The sequence below is a fragment of the Pelophylax lessonae genome (assembly GCF_965119305.1).
Source record: "Pelophylax lessonae genome assembly, chromosome: 10".
Taxonomy (NCBI): Eukaryota; Metazoa; Chordata; class Amphibia; order Anura; family Ranidae; genus Pelophylax; species Pelophylax lessonae.
Window position 1 is genome coordinate 217,955,214 of NC_138777.1, and position 14,177 is coordinate 217,969,390.

At 45.5% G+C, this 14,177-nt stretch overlaps 1 protein-coding gene across 1 annotated transcript in view; it reads left to right on the forward strand.

Annotated features, from left to right (window-relative positions):
• Nucleotides 1–14,177, forward strand: part of VPS35 (VPS35 retromer complex component) — a gene marked incomplete at its 5' end in the record, with an annotated part of 180,023 nt that overhangs the window by 132,457 nt on the left and 33,389 nt on the right. The window contains one exon of the mRNA XM_082271055.1: nt 3,220–3,342. Coding sequence (XP_082127181.1) covers nt 3,220–3,342 — 123 coding nt within the window. The remainder of the gene's footprint in view (nt 1–3,219; nt 3,343–14,177) is intronic.

Below are 14,177 nucleotides of genomic sequence, written 5' to 3' on the forward strand. Positions count from 1 at the left end.
TTTTTTTTTTTTTTTTTTTTTTTTTTTTTTTTTTTTGCGGTACTGTGACATTGCGGTGGACAGATCGGACCCTTGACTGACAATTTTGACACTTTTGGGGTTACCAGTGACAGGAGTTCTCTTTATTGGAGAGGGATGGGTTAAGTGTGTCCCTAGGGGCGTGTTTCTAACTGTGATTGGCTGTGGCTACTGGTGTAAGAACAGAGATCAACGGTCCTACATAGAACCGTGTGATCTCTATTCTTACACAGGGAAGAATGACAGGCGGCTTTGTTTACATTAGCCTCCTGCCTTTCTTCTGGTGTAACGGACGATCACGAGTGCCCAGCGGACATCGAGTCCGCCGGCCACACACTGGGGGGGGGGGGGCGCGCGCTCGCTCCCTAGAGCCTCACAGGCTAGCGACGTAGTCCTACGTCACTTTGCCTGTGAGGGGCTGACCGCCGCAGTAAATAGTCGTGCGGCGGTCGGCAAGCGGTTAAGGGTTTGTAGGCTCCGTCCGTTTGAATGGCTGAGCTGCAATGACATCACTCCTGTGCCTGTGCACAGCAGCCAGGATCGTGGTACAGCGCATGTGCCGTTCATGTCAGCGGCTGCAAAACATTGGTGAACTTTAGGAGATATTAATTTTATCTGCAGGTAAGCTTTAGTAAATGCTTACCCATAGCTAAAAGTTGCAAAGTAGAGTTTACTGCCTCTTTAAGGTAAAAAATGTCCCATTAGATCACAGGTGTCAAACACAAGGCCCGCGGGCTGAATGCGGCCCCTCGCACCTCTCCTGCAGCTGCAGCACCCCTCTTTGTCTCTGCCCCCACATTGTCTCAGTAGTCGGCAGCAGAGGGGACAGAACTCCTTTGCTAGATCCAGCGCTTCTCTGTGCAGCTGCATAAAGGCTCATCTTTGTCCCCCCTTCTCAGCAGTCCGTAGCTGAGAGGAGGGCAGAACGCCTTCAGATCCTGCACCTCTCTGTGCAACTGCAACACCACCTTGTCTCTACCTCCCCTGGTCTCAGCAGACTCTGGAAGCTGACTCCAGTAGGTAAGGGGGTGCAATGTGATGTAAGGAAGGGTGGGTGACTCTTGACTTCTGATGATGAGGGGGCTCTTGACATCTCATGTAAGGGGGCGTAGGGGGCTCTAGACATCTAATATTACAGATTTAACAGGCCCTTTGAGGGCAACCACAATGCTGATGTGGCCCGCAATGAAATTTGAGTTTGACACCCCTGTACTAGATGTATTGCCCCCCTCACTTCCTTTTATATTTATCAGAGTCCTGTCTAGATCCAGCACTGTGCTCGTCTGCAGCTTCACAGGTCTCTCGCTCTCCTCACAGCTTCAGATACCGCAGCGGGAGCCATTGGCTCCTGCTGCTGTCAATCAAATCTTGTGAGAAGGGGGTGGGGCTGTGCCAGACTGCATGCATCAATGGACGTCCACAGTCTGGCTTCGAAACGGCCCGCGGGTGTACCACAATAGAAAGGAGCTTTCTATGGTGGCACAAAGAAGAGGAGTCGAAAAACCCGCAGGGTTCCCCAGAAGAGGAAGTTCTGGGCTGCTCTTTGCGGTATCATTACGCAGAAAAGAGATTTATACCATGCTTATTATTTTAATAAAAAATAATCCTTCACAACCACTTTAAAGTGTTCAACTTTTCAGAAAAAAAATGTAAAACGTGAACTAACACCATTTCCACCCTCCCGTTCCCTGCTGGGCTTGCCTATGGGCATACCAAGCTGCCAGTGCAGTGGTTCAGGGGTTTGAAATCTTTGCTCTTCTCTGAGCAGAATTTTCTGGACAGATCAGAGCAATGATTGGTCAGCACCATCACAGAGAATTGCTCTGATGCGTCCTGGAAGCGTTGCTCAGAGAAAAGGGAGAAGAGATGGAATTTCAAATCCACAGACAGCTGCACTGACAGCTCAGCATCTATGGATGCAAGTACAGCAAGGACCCGGGGGGGTGGGGGTGGGATTGCTCTGCATTTAGGAATCGATCATTAAAGTGGTTGTAAACATCAGTCATGGAATCTGAACTAAGCATATATAGCTGTAGTGTTTACTTATCTCTCTCTAAAGCTCTGAGTGTCATTCTCTCTGGTGCTTCATTCCTCTGTTATCATGTCCTGACACCAGAGATAAAATGGTGATGGGGAGGAGAGCCCTGCACACAGTTTGTCTGTTCAGAACAGAGCTCTGCATCCTTCCTTTGTTCCTGTGCTGTGTGTGGAGGGGGGGGGGGGTGTCCCTTTCTTCCAATCAGAATGAATATATTTGCCAGCACACCACTGTTCTTGAGTCCAAACATTTTTTTTTTTTTATTATTGTAAAGGCAGAATATTTATTTTTATCTTAATGCATTCTATGCATTAAGATAAAAAACCTTCTGTGTGCAGCAGTGTCCCCCACCTCCCTAATACTTAACTGAGCCCCCTTTCTATCCAGCAATGTTGTAGGAGTTTCTCAGCTGTCCGGGAGTCCCCTCCCCATTGGCTGAGGCAGCAGTACGATGTGATCAATCAGTCAGTCAACCAATCTGGAAAGCGAGGGGGTGGGGCCAGTTCACGGCTCTGTGTCTGAATGGATACAGGGAGCTGTGACTCGGCTCGGGTGCCCCCACAGCAACCAGGGATCTGACAGCTCCGTCTCTGCAAAGTAAGTGGAGACAGACCTGTCATCCGCCTGCTCAGCAAGGATCGGTGGATCGATTCCCCGCTGAGCAAAACTGAGTCAGCCGTGCAGAAAGCCCGTGTGAAAGGGGCCTACAAGCAAACGTAAACCCTCCTATCCTTTACAGCCAAGGAAGCTGCTACTGTTTGAACTGCACCTGCCATGGTGCTGCACATGTGATCAGTTAGGACACCAGCCATTTGATGGTTTGGTTGAGAACACAATCAATTCAAACTGTTAAATCGATGGGTTTAGTTCCGCTTTCTGATTTACAGCTGGGGCTCTGATCTTCAGCAAAATGGCAGCCTCCAGCAAGAAAAAACCGGCAGTTTACAGCACACAGTAGATATGGTAGGGTAATTATTAATGTAGAATGTATATTCCTTGCTAAAGAACTTCATTTTTTATCAAGTTGTTATGGGTAAAGTTCCCCTTTAATCTTGCATTGTGTTCCTGCCAACATAATACTGAATTGTCACAGCTTGCAGCAGTTGCAGGCTGTATCATTTTTCCAACTTTTTTTAATCTTTGTATGTCTATTTTCTTTTAAGATCCTGAATACTGCTCGAAAGCACTTTGGTGCTGGCGGGAACCAGCGCATCCGCTACACGCTACCCCCTTTAGTGTTTGCAGCCTATCAGCTCGCTTTCCGATACAAAGAAAATTCCAAAGTGGTGAGTAAATGGTTTGTGATCTCTTTAAGTGAAACATCAATAGTTACAAGTCAGTTTTGTTTGTTTTGCGCTTTTAACCAGTTTCCCACCATGTAACACATGCGAGGTTGCAAAAGGGTGAGTTTTAGCCCCCGTTCACATAGAGGCGACCTGTGAGGCGACCTGGTCGCCTCACAGGTCGCCGCAGGTCGCCTTCCATAGGGAAGCTGCGGACCCGTTCTAATAGGTGCGACACAAGTCGCTCCGACTTAGAAAAAGGGTCCGGAGCTTCTTTGGGGCGACCAGGAGGCGACCGCCATAGACTTCAATGTTATGAAGTCCGTGGCGGCCGCTCCGAGGTCGCCACCCAAAGTCGGATCGCCCCCTATGTGAACGGGGGCTTAATGCCCACATGTTACATTTGCTTTGCTGGACAGCCGATGTTTGTGTGCTGAGAGTGCCTTGTCAAAGACCACTCTTGGTCTCCACTAACAACCTGTAGTCAATGGGTCTGGCTCCCAATCATGTGACCACTGTGACAGCCCATCAGATTGGTCACATGATCGCTGATCTTTCCTGCCGCCCCTACAGACCCAATTAAAGGGACTCCCAGGCTGAATGGGAAGCAGTTAAACGAATATTTTGTGCCTGCCTTTTAGTATATGTACACAATCCTTTCTTTACAAAACAAAGTGAAATACATGACTAAGGATATTCAGAGCAGAATGGGCCATCAGCTGATATGAAATGAAGAAGCTGACCACTTTTAGGTTTGTTTTGTTGAATTGTACCCTCGAACACGGATGTCCTAAATGTCTGTCTGTTTTTATTCATATGCTGAAAGTAATTGGAAAGTCTTGTTTTATTTTTATATATATATATATATATATATAGATGGATAGATAGATAGATAGATAGATAGATAGAGATATATATATATATATATATATATATATATATATATATATATATATATTTATATATTTTTTATCAATAATATTAAATCAAAGTGGAGTTCCAGCCGTTTCTGTGTTTATTAAAAGTCAGCACCTTCAAGAAGTGTAGCTGCTAACTTTTTAATAGACACACTCGCCTGTCCCACGATCCAGGGATGCGGCCGTCTGAAGCCTCTCTCCTCTCCCTTTCTTCCCAGGGGCGCCGGCATCACTAGTGTGGGCACCCGGCAGTGACAGCTAGCGGCTTGGTGTGCACTGCGTGTCTTGAATGGCCGGGCAATCTTTTTGGACCTCTTTCGTGTCCTGGAAGATTGCAGGGAGGAAGGGGGGGGGGGAGGAGAACTTCCACTCGGGCCAGACAGGTACCCGCTTCCCACGCCCATAAAAAATGACATGCCAAATGTAGCATGTCAGGGGGTCAGGAGTAGCAAAAGCGCAAGTTCCACTTTTGGGTGGAATGCCACTTAAGTTATACTTACCTGCTCTGTGTGGTTGGTTTTGCACAGAGTGGCCCGGATCCTCCTCTTTTCGGGTCACTCTTCTATGCTCCTGGCCCCTCCCTCCTGTTTAGTGCCCCCACAGCAAGCAGCTTGTGTGGGGGCACCCGAGCCAAGTCACAGCTCCCTGTTTCTATTCTGACACGGAGCCGCAACCCGGCCCCACCCCCTCTCCTGATTGGTTGACTGACTTTGACAGCAGGGGGAGCCAGTGGCGTCATGCTGCCGTCTCAGCCAATGAGGAGGGGAGTCCCAGAGAGCTGAGGAACTCCTGCAACATCGCTGGATAAAGACTGGCTCAGGCCCTGTCCTTCGTTCCTCCTAAAGGTTGTCTCTGATTTTCATTTGCAGGAAGACATTGTGTTGCCTTCCCTGTGTCCCAGGCCAAAACATCCGAAAGAACTGATTTGGATGTGGTCCAGGCAATTGGGGTGTACACGGCAGCTACGGAGTCTTTTAGGAAGTCAGACTCACTATTTGTGCTCACGGATGGGCCTCGGAAAGGGTTATCTACTTAATCTGGGACCATTTCCAGATGGATCAGACAGATTCAGGCCTATTCCATCAAGGGTCAGGTTCATCCTTTCCCTGTCAAGGCGCTCTCTACTAAGGTGCTTAGTGCCTCATGGGCCTTCCATCATCAGGTTTGCAAGGTGGTCACCTGGTCATCTATGCACACTTTCACACAGTTCTATAAAGTGGATGTGTTGGCATCTGTGGATGCTTACTTTGGTCGCAAGGTTTTGCAGGCTGCTGCTTAGGAAACCTGATTCTCTTTGAGAATGTGTTGTTTTTTTTTTCAGGTGGGCTCCAGTTGTTTTTGGTTGATCTCCTGTTGCCTAGTTGGATACGGTTTAGCCTTGGGAATTTTTTTGCTGTTCCCACCCCTCATGTTTAACACTGCTTTGGGATGTCCCAATGGTCATGAAAATCAGGAGCTGTGTCCATCAATGAATGGAAGATAAAATGGGATTTTTGACTTGCAGTAAAATCCATTTCTATGATGTTCATTGACGGACACAGAACCGGAGTTGTGGAGTTGTAATTCTTCTGACACTGCTTGTTACAAAACTGGGTAACTATAGCAGAGAGAGGGAGTATACCCCCTGGGACTTGCCCATAGGCGTAGCCAGATTCTTTCTGCCTAGTGTCCTACTTCTGTAGGGGGCAGTATAACCCAATGGTCATGAAGATCAGGAGCTGTGTCCGTCAAAGAACATGAGAGAAATTGATTTGTACGGTAAATCAAAAATCCCATTTTTCAACCAGGGTGCCTTGTAAAAATGCCTAAAAATTGTGCAAAAATTGTCAACAAACCAGAGGGTGGATCAAGGCTGCCTTTTTGTTACGCAAAGGCACACAGTGTTCTAATGTGTAGCATTACAAGTTTGGGAAATGTGTTGGCCAGCTGCTAGTGTCCCAACAACTGATGATGGCATAGGTTGATCAGAAGGGTGCCAGACGCCTAAGAACATCCTTGTTTGCCCCCTTTCCTGCCCCTCTCTCAACACTGGGGTCATGTTAGCTGATTGAGGGAGAGAAACTGGGGCAGAAGAGAAAAGCTGGAATGCTAGTCAGTACCAGTGTGCAAAGGTACATTGCATTTTTAGGAATAAATAATCTCTAATGTTGGGTGTCTGTGTGTGCATGCTACTGCAATCTTAGATTGTAAGCTCTAACGAGCAGGGCCCTACTGTATTAAAGTGTATTGTAATTATACTGTCTACCCTCAAGTTGTAAAGCACTGCGTAAACTGTCAGCGCTATATAAATCCTATATAATAATAATTTGTAAAACTATTAGTTTCTACATTCTAAAATGGGGTGCCTCAAGATTGTGCAAAATTTTAAAGGATGCATTGACAGAAAAAGAGTTGGGTAACACTGTTCTAGCTGGTCGGTGCATTTCATCTATTTTTTCTTTCTCCCCATTTTGTCCATAGTTTCACCCTAGGAGCATCTTTTGTTGCCCCCTGTATAGAGTATTTGCACTAGAGCAGTGTTCTTTAACCGCTTGCGAACCAGCGACGTACCAATATGTCGCTGGGCTTTCGGTGGTTATACCGGGATGACGCCAGTATTTTTTTTTCTTTTTTTTTTTCAGTTAGTGGTTGGCTTTCATATAAAAGCAATCCTATAGGCTAATTGGCTGCTGGATTGCTTTTACAAGACGTCCCCCCCCCCCCCCTTACCCCCAACTCCCATCAGGAGATCCAAGTGTTCACTTGGCAGTTCTGGCAGCTGACCATAGAGCTGATCGGAGACTGGAATGGCTCTGATCATCTCTATGGTCTAAGAAACTGGAAGTGATGAGCATTTCATCACTTTGGTTTTGGGGTTGTAAACAAACTCTTAGAAGTTTGGAAAAAAAAGCATCAGATCATACCGATCTTGGTATGATCTGAACGTTTAAGGGCAGAGTAGAGATCTAGGATCTAATAGACCCTAGATCTCTCACTAAAGAATACCTGTCACTGCCTGTTGCTATCACAGAGAACATTTATAGTCCCTATGAAAACAAAGTAAAAAAAATTAAAGTGACTGTGTAAAAATAGAAAAAAAAAAATAAAACCAAGCGCTCACGCGTAAACGCAAGCGCCAGTCACACATGTATGTGTAAATGGCGATTGCCTCACACACGTGAGGTGTCAATGTAAACGGTAGATCATGGACCGTTGTTCTAGCACCAGACATCCTGTATAAATCAAAAGTGGTAACCTGTAAAGGCTTTTACAGTGTCGCCTATGGATAATAACATCATCTCTTCTATTTTACCAAACATTTGGGTATTATTTTGTGTTTTTGTGCATTAAAATTCCAAAAAAAAAGTGGCTTTTCCCCCCCAAAAAATGTGCAAATACCGCGTGACGGAAAAAATGACAACACCCACCATTTTATTCTCTAGGCTAGGGCCTCTGCTTAAAAAAAATATATGTTTGGGGTGTTTTAAGTAATTTTATAGCAAAAAATACAGATTTTTTTACATGCAAGCAAAAAGTGTCAAGAAAAACCTGGTATTCAAGTGGTTAAAAATATATTTAGATACAATAGAAAGCTAGAAATAAAATGTACCAAATTACATTTTTTTCATTGACGTATGCTCAGTCAACATTTCTGTCCTCATCGTGATTATTTTGTCCCTGACTGCTGGTGAGTGAGTTGGAACCATCTATTAAGCACCAGTACCTGCAATACATCAAGCACTTGTCTTTGATCTGCTCATGGATGTTCTAAGCAGGGGAAGTATGTGCCTTGGGGGATTGTTGTCTCCTGTTTTTGATTGCAATACGTTTTTTAAGATTGCAATGTATTTCAGATCCTAGACAGGAGGACAAGCTTTTATTCAAAACTGATTTGATGGTAGGTGGATAATCATTCAGGCTGATCTATAAACATATTTGAGAAAGAATCTGCCAGTTTAACTGCAACTTGTCACCTGACCATCGCATAGGAATGGAATTAAAGGAATCTTCTGCTACAGGTTTTGCAAGCATTGCCATTGCCATTGCCCTATGCTTAATGGCGCTTTTCCACTACATGGAACCGAACGGTTCGGCTCGCTTTTGTGCTTTTCCACTGTTGGTACCGCATGGTATGGTGTAGGAATGGTTCGGTACGGTACGGCGGCGCTTTTCCACTGCATGGAACCGAACGGTTCGGCTCGCTTTTGTGCTTTTCCACTGCTGGTACCGCATGGTGCGGTGTAGGAATGGTTCGGTGCGGTACGGCGGCGCTTTTCCACTGCATGGAACCGAACGGTACGGCTCTCAAAAACAGTACCTCGATTGTGGTTCCAAGAGGTACCATACCCGGTACCATATCCCACAATCCTTTGCATGCAGTCACTACTAGCCACTGATTGGTCAGAGAATCCCACCCACCCCGTTGTTATCCCACCCACTTAACTTTAGTACTACTTTAGTGGAAAAGCAAACCGTACCGAACCGTTCCAACACCGTACCATGCGGTACCAGCAGTGGAAAAGCAAACCGGGCCGAGTAGAGCCGAGCCGGTACTTGAAGTGGAAAAGTGCCATTAGAATACTACAGGTGCATCTCATAAAATTAGAATATCATCAAAAGTTTATTTATTTCTGGAATTTGATTAAAAAAGTGAAACTCATGTTTTATATAGGTTGATATATTTCAAGCATTTCTTTCTTTTATTTGAGTGATTATGGCTTACAGCTAGTGAAAACCCAAAATTCTGTATCTCGGAAAAATATACTACAGAAGGCCAATAAAAAAAAAATTTTAATACGGAAATGTTGGCTTACTAAAAAAATCTGTCCATGTACAGTATAGTATGCACTCAGTACTTGGTCGGGGCTCCTTTTGCATGAATTACTGCATCAATGCGGCGTGGCATAGAGGCGATCAGCCTGTGGCACTGCGGAAGTGTTATGGAGACCCAGGTTGCCGTTCCTTCAGAGCCATGTAGCGTAAAGGGCAGCTCCCGCGCTCATGTGCGGGAGTGATGTCATCCTGCATCTGACCAATCAGATGGCCGGAGGACACGAACCAGGAAGGAGGACGGCCGAAAATGTCTGCGGTGTTACGGTGAGCGGGCGGCATTGCGGGGCTTCGTTCTAAGGTCAGTATTTCATAATGAGCTAGTATGCGATGCATACTAGCTCATTTATACCTTTTGTGCCTTTTCAAGTTTTTTTTTTTTTTTTAAATTGTATTTTTTTTTTTTTCTGAAGTTTACAACCTTTAATCTGGATGAACTGTGCGTATAGGATTGTATGATTTTTTTTTTTTTTTTCTCTTTTATTGGTTGAACTAGAAGGACTTGTCTTTTTTTTTTTTTTTTTTTCAACCTGACTAACTATGTAGTATATTTTGTAGTGGTGCACCAAAATGTCGGTAACCAAAATATTCGGCCGAAAATGGGCCTATTCCATTTCGGGCCAAAAATGGGTTAAAGATGCCGATTATTAATGATGGCCGCTGCATGTTTCAAAAGTCCCGCCTCTGGCCGGTGGCCCGCCTCCCAGTGATGTCACTATTAAGACTATGCGTATGAATGGTCTACAACGGGCGGACTGGCGAGCGGCCGCTAATAGCTATAACTAAGTGAGCCTTTCACTTCCCTGTCAGCGGAGATACCCGCCTGATAGGGAAGTGAAGGGCTCACTTAGTCACAGCTATTAGTGGCCGCTCGCCCGCTCGGTGTGTTAGTTCATTCATACACATAGTCATAGTAGTGACATCACCAGGAGGTGGGACTTTTGAAAGGAAGGACACAGGAGGAGCGGAGAGTTTGCCTGCCTGTGACATGGAGGTGCCGACAAGTAAGGAGATTGCATCATTGGGGTGGGGGGGGGGCTGAGGCGAGGTTACCAATGGTATTTGTATTATGCAGCATGAGGGGGTTAATGTATTGCCACTTGCTGGTCACTGATGCATTAGTGACTGACCAGTGGCAGTTAATTAACCCCTTTGTGCTGCATTAGTGCAACCAGTATCAATGCAACCAGTGTTAATTAACACTGACACTGGTTGCACTAATGCAGCACAAAGGTGTTAATTGCCACTGGTCGGTCACTAATGCATCAGTGACCAGTGGCAATACATTAACCCCCCTCATGTTGCATGATACAAATACCATTGGTAATTAAATTAACCACTTGCCAACCCGTCACAGTACATATACTGCGACAGGGAGGCAGCTACAGGTGTAGGTCGCTGCCTGTTTCTGGTGTATGCCCCTGTTCTATCTATTTTAAAAATCATTTGGGGGGGAAAAAGTAATTTTCGGTTTATGGCCAAGGGCATTGTGACGAGACCCTTGCTCGCTCGCTTCCGCTCTCCCAACACTCCTATGCTTCTAGTGAATCAGCTTGCAGATCGCAACGTCTGATGGTTCGGTCAACCAAGGCTCCGGGATCCGAACTACAGCTATGTGCTGTTCGGAATCCATTAGAACAAACACCAGGCAGGCTGTATGTAAGTTCAAACAGGAAGACGATTTATTGGAAGAACACAGCACACTTTTATATACAGAATTTGGAACATCCTGCCCCCAACAACCGCTTTCCCATTGGTCAATTGCAAAGTACATGCCGTTCTCCTTCAGGTCCTCCTTAGCCATGCAAATGAGGACTTGAAAATGAGTCAGCAGGGATTGGTCCGATAGCTTGACCAGAAGGACTGTTATGTGTAATGAGACAGAAGCCCCCAATGCACATTACTCTTGAGTGTCAATACATCCCTTAGCAGACAACAGGTGAGTTCATTAGCACACCCGACAATAGGTGAATGGAAAGCCACCTGGGACAAAAACAACATTGTTAGACAGTCAGTCTCCTCATTGAACTTCCTGGAATGGCCATATTAGGAGTTGTACTTCCTGGTCAAAGACCTCATACTGTACAGGGAATGTCCCATTTGTAGTAGTCCAAACCATATTCTCAGTGTTCACCACCCTCCTGGTCACCCTGCATCCATAACAGATGCAGGATGACTTAAACATAAGAGAGCCCTATAAGGCTGGGCCTGGTGCCCCCCAACCTCTCTAAAGGAATTTGGGATCCACAACCCCCATGCCCAAAGTGACTCCCGTCACAGGCATCCTGCATTTTCGGTTTCGGCCCAGAATTTTAATTTCGGTACATCCCTAATATTTTGTTTTCCTGAAAATATGCGTTTAATAAACAGTTGCCCAAATATATAATGTGACATAAAAAATTGCAACTGCCACCCTTTTATTGTCTTAGAACCTCTGCTTTCAGAAGTCACCAAAAATGCAGAGTAAAATGTGTGTGGAAAATTTAAAACATTTACTGGGTATGCAAAGTGGTTAAAAGTGATTCTGAACACTTTATTTTCCCTAGTGCACTCACCCCACCAATGGCATTCGTTCATTGTTGCCCGATTTTCTTACAAGTATTATCCTTTATCATTCAAGAGACAAATTCTTTTCAAATTTTAGATTTTTGTTCAGAATCCTCCGCCATTGTTAGTCTCATGTCTGTAGACACTATTTCTGCGCTCTCAGTTAATAGCTAAATATTTCTGTACTTTGCTGTAAATGTATTGTGATTTTGCAGAGAGCCTTGAAACGCTTTAGTTCTGATTTAAAAAAATGAAAAAATATGCCCTGAATTTTTTTTTAAAAAGTAGCGTTCACTTTGTCATGGATGAAATTGGTTTGAATTCCAGAAATTTGAAGACACAGTAACCTTTTATAGTTTTATTTTTTGGATTTGCTCTCCTGCCAGAAATACAAAGGAGTTCTGGGAGAGTGTCAAAGCAGCGAGGCCAATTTACTAACATAGAAAAGAGGGGCCAAAAAAAAAAAAAACTTTTCTGTATTCTAACATTAACCACTTGACAACCACCTCACACATATGCGTCACTTGGCGACCGCACTCACTTTACGCACTTGGCACAAAGACCGCTCTCAGTCTGCGGTAAAGATCGGTAGCCGGTGGGACATGATTGCATGGTCACATGATTGCTGATCCCTCCTGACCCCAGGCATTCTGAACTATTTAGAGGGACACTGGGGTGAGCAGGAAGGGGTTAAAAATGATTGGATTACATTTACAGATCTCTCTCGTCTCCTAACCTCTTCTTCCTACTGCCGATGGAAATAGAGTTGAGCCAATAACACTCATAAACTCGGTAATGAAATAAAAGACCGCCGCCCACTGGTGGCATTACTGGAAATCTGGTTTATTATATGAAACGGCCACAAGCTCTAAAATGACAGTCACCGCCCTGGAACCACTCCCATTTTCCAACTAAGCTCTATTGGGTAAAATAAAATGCGTCAGGGAGGGGTCCTAGGGAGAGGAATGTCATTACAGCGCTTGTGGTTTTGTACAATAAACATGGTTTCCAGTAGAGCTGTACGATTAATCATTACAAAATCGAAATCTCGATTCAACCCCCCCCTCACAATTTTAAAGTGGAACTCCAACCAAAAGGGGATGTTCCGCTTTAAAGCGAAAGTATCGTCACCTTTTACTTACAGGTAAGCCTATAATAAGGCTTACCTGTAGGTACAATTAATATCTACTAAACCTGCAAGGTTTAGGAGATATTTGCCCTGCATACAGCCGCTAAAACCAGCGGCGCAAGCGCTCTGAAGGTCCGGCGGACCTTCAGAGCTCCTTGCCGGAAAGTGAAATCCTGCACGCATGCGCGGGAGTGACGTCATCGCAGCTCCGGCCACTCACAGCGCCGGAGGCGCCGACCCCGGAAGAGATGCCGAGGGAACATGACAGTTCCCTCAGCGGTGTCCTGGCGACCGTGTAGACCGTGTAGGGGGTTAGTTTTAAGGTAAGTATTTCATAATGAGCAGGTATGCGATGCATACTAGCTCATTATGCCTTTTTGACCTGCAGGTTTTTTTTTGTTTTTTTTTTCCGGTGACGATACAACAGCTCTAAGGACTTTTCCCCTGCTCCTCTTGCACAATTGCCATTCTTGAGAGGGGGGGGGAGCAGGTACCTAAAGGTACCTACATTTTCACAGATACCTGCTTCCCGTTTTGCGCTCGGCAAAGTTCTCCTTCCTCCCTCCCCCTGCAGTCTACTGGGACACTGACATGTTCCAGAAGACTGCATCCACCATTCACAGGGAGGACAGAGGATGACAACAGCTGGGCTGAGTGCACCGCTGGGCCATGTGACAGGTAAGTGGCTGTTTTTCTTCTTTTTTTTTTTTTTTTTTAAGTCAGCAGCTACACTTTTTTTGTAGCTGCTGACTTTTATTTTTTTGACAGGTGGCTGGAACTCCTCTTTAAGGGTCCTTTCACACGAACGATTCGATCAGATCCTCCTGTCAGTTTTTCAGGTGGACCTGATCGGATCCTCCATACATCTATATGGGGCAGCGGATGTCAGCGAAGACATCTCTGCTGACACCCTCTGCTATCCAATCCAATCCTGTCCGTGAAATCCGGACGGATGGAAACCCTATTTTCCATCCGTCCAGCGGATCAGATTACAACGGACAGGTGGTAAGTTCTCATCCGATCTCCCCTTAGAGGAGAGTGTGGATCGGACAACTCCATCTCTGCACACAGAGTGGAGACGGAGCTGTCGCCCGCCTGCTCAGCGAGGATCGATGGATCGATCCCCGCTGAGCAGAACGGACTCCGTCGGTGGATGCGGACCGTGTGAAAGGACCCTAATTCGGCATTTCCACGATTCATACAGAGCAGAGCTGTTCCCTGCTCATTCACAGCTGAGCCTCCGCGTTTATCAACATTGCTAAGCGCTGGGAGATAACTATAAACATGTTTTACAATGTATCATTTAGTTGTTTTACATCAAAGGGTTGCACTTTGGTCTGTAAATGAGGGCAGTTTAACCACTTAAAGTAGCCTTTCTCAGCCTTTTCAACACAGAGGAACCCTTGAAATAAATTTCTGGTCTCGGGGGAACCCCT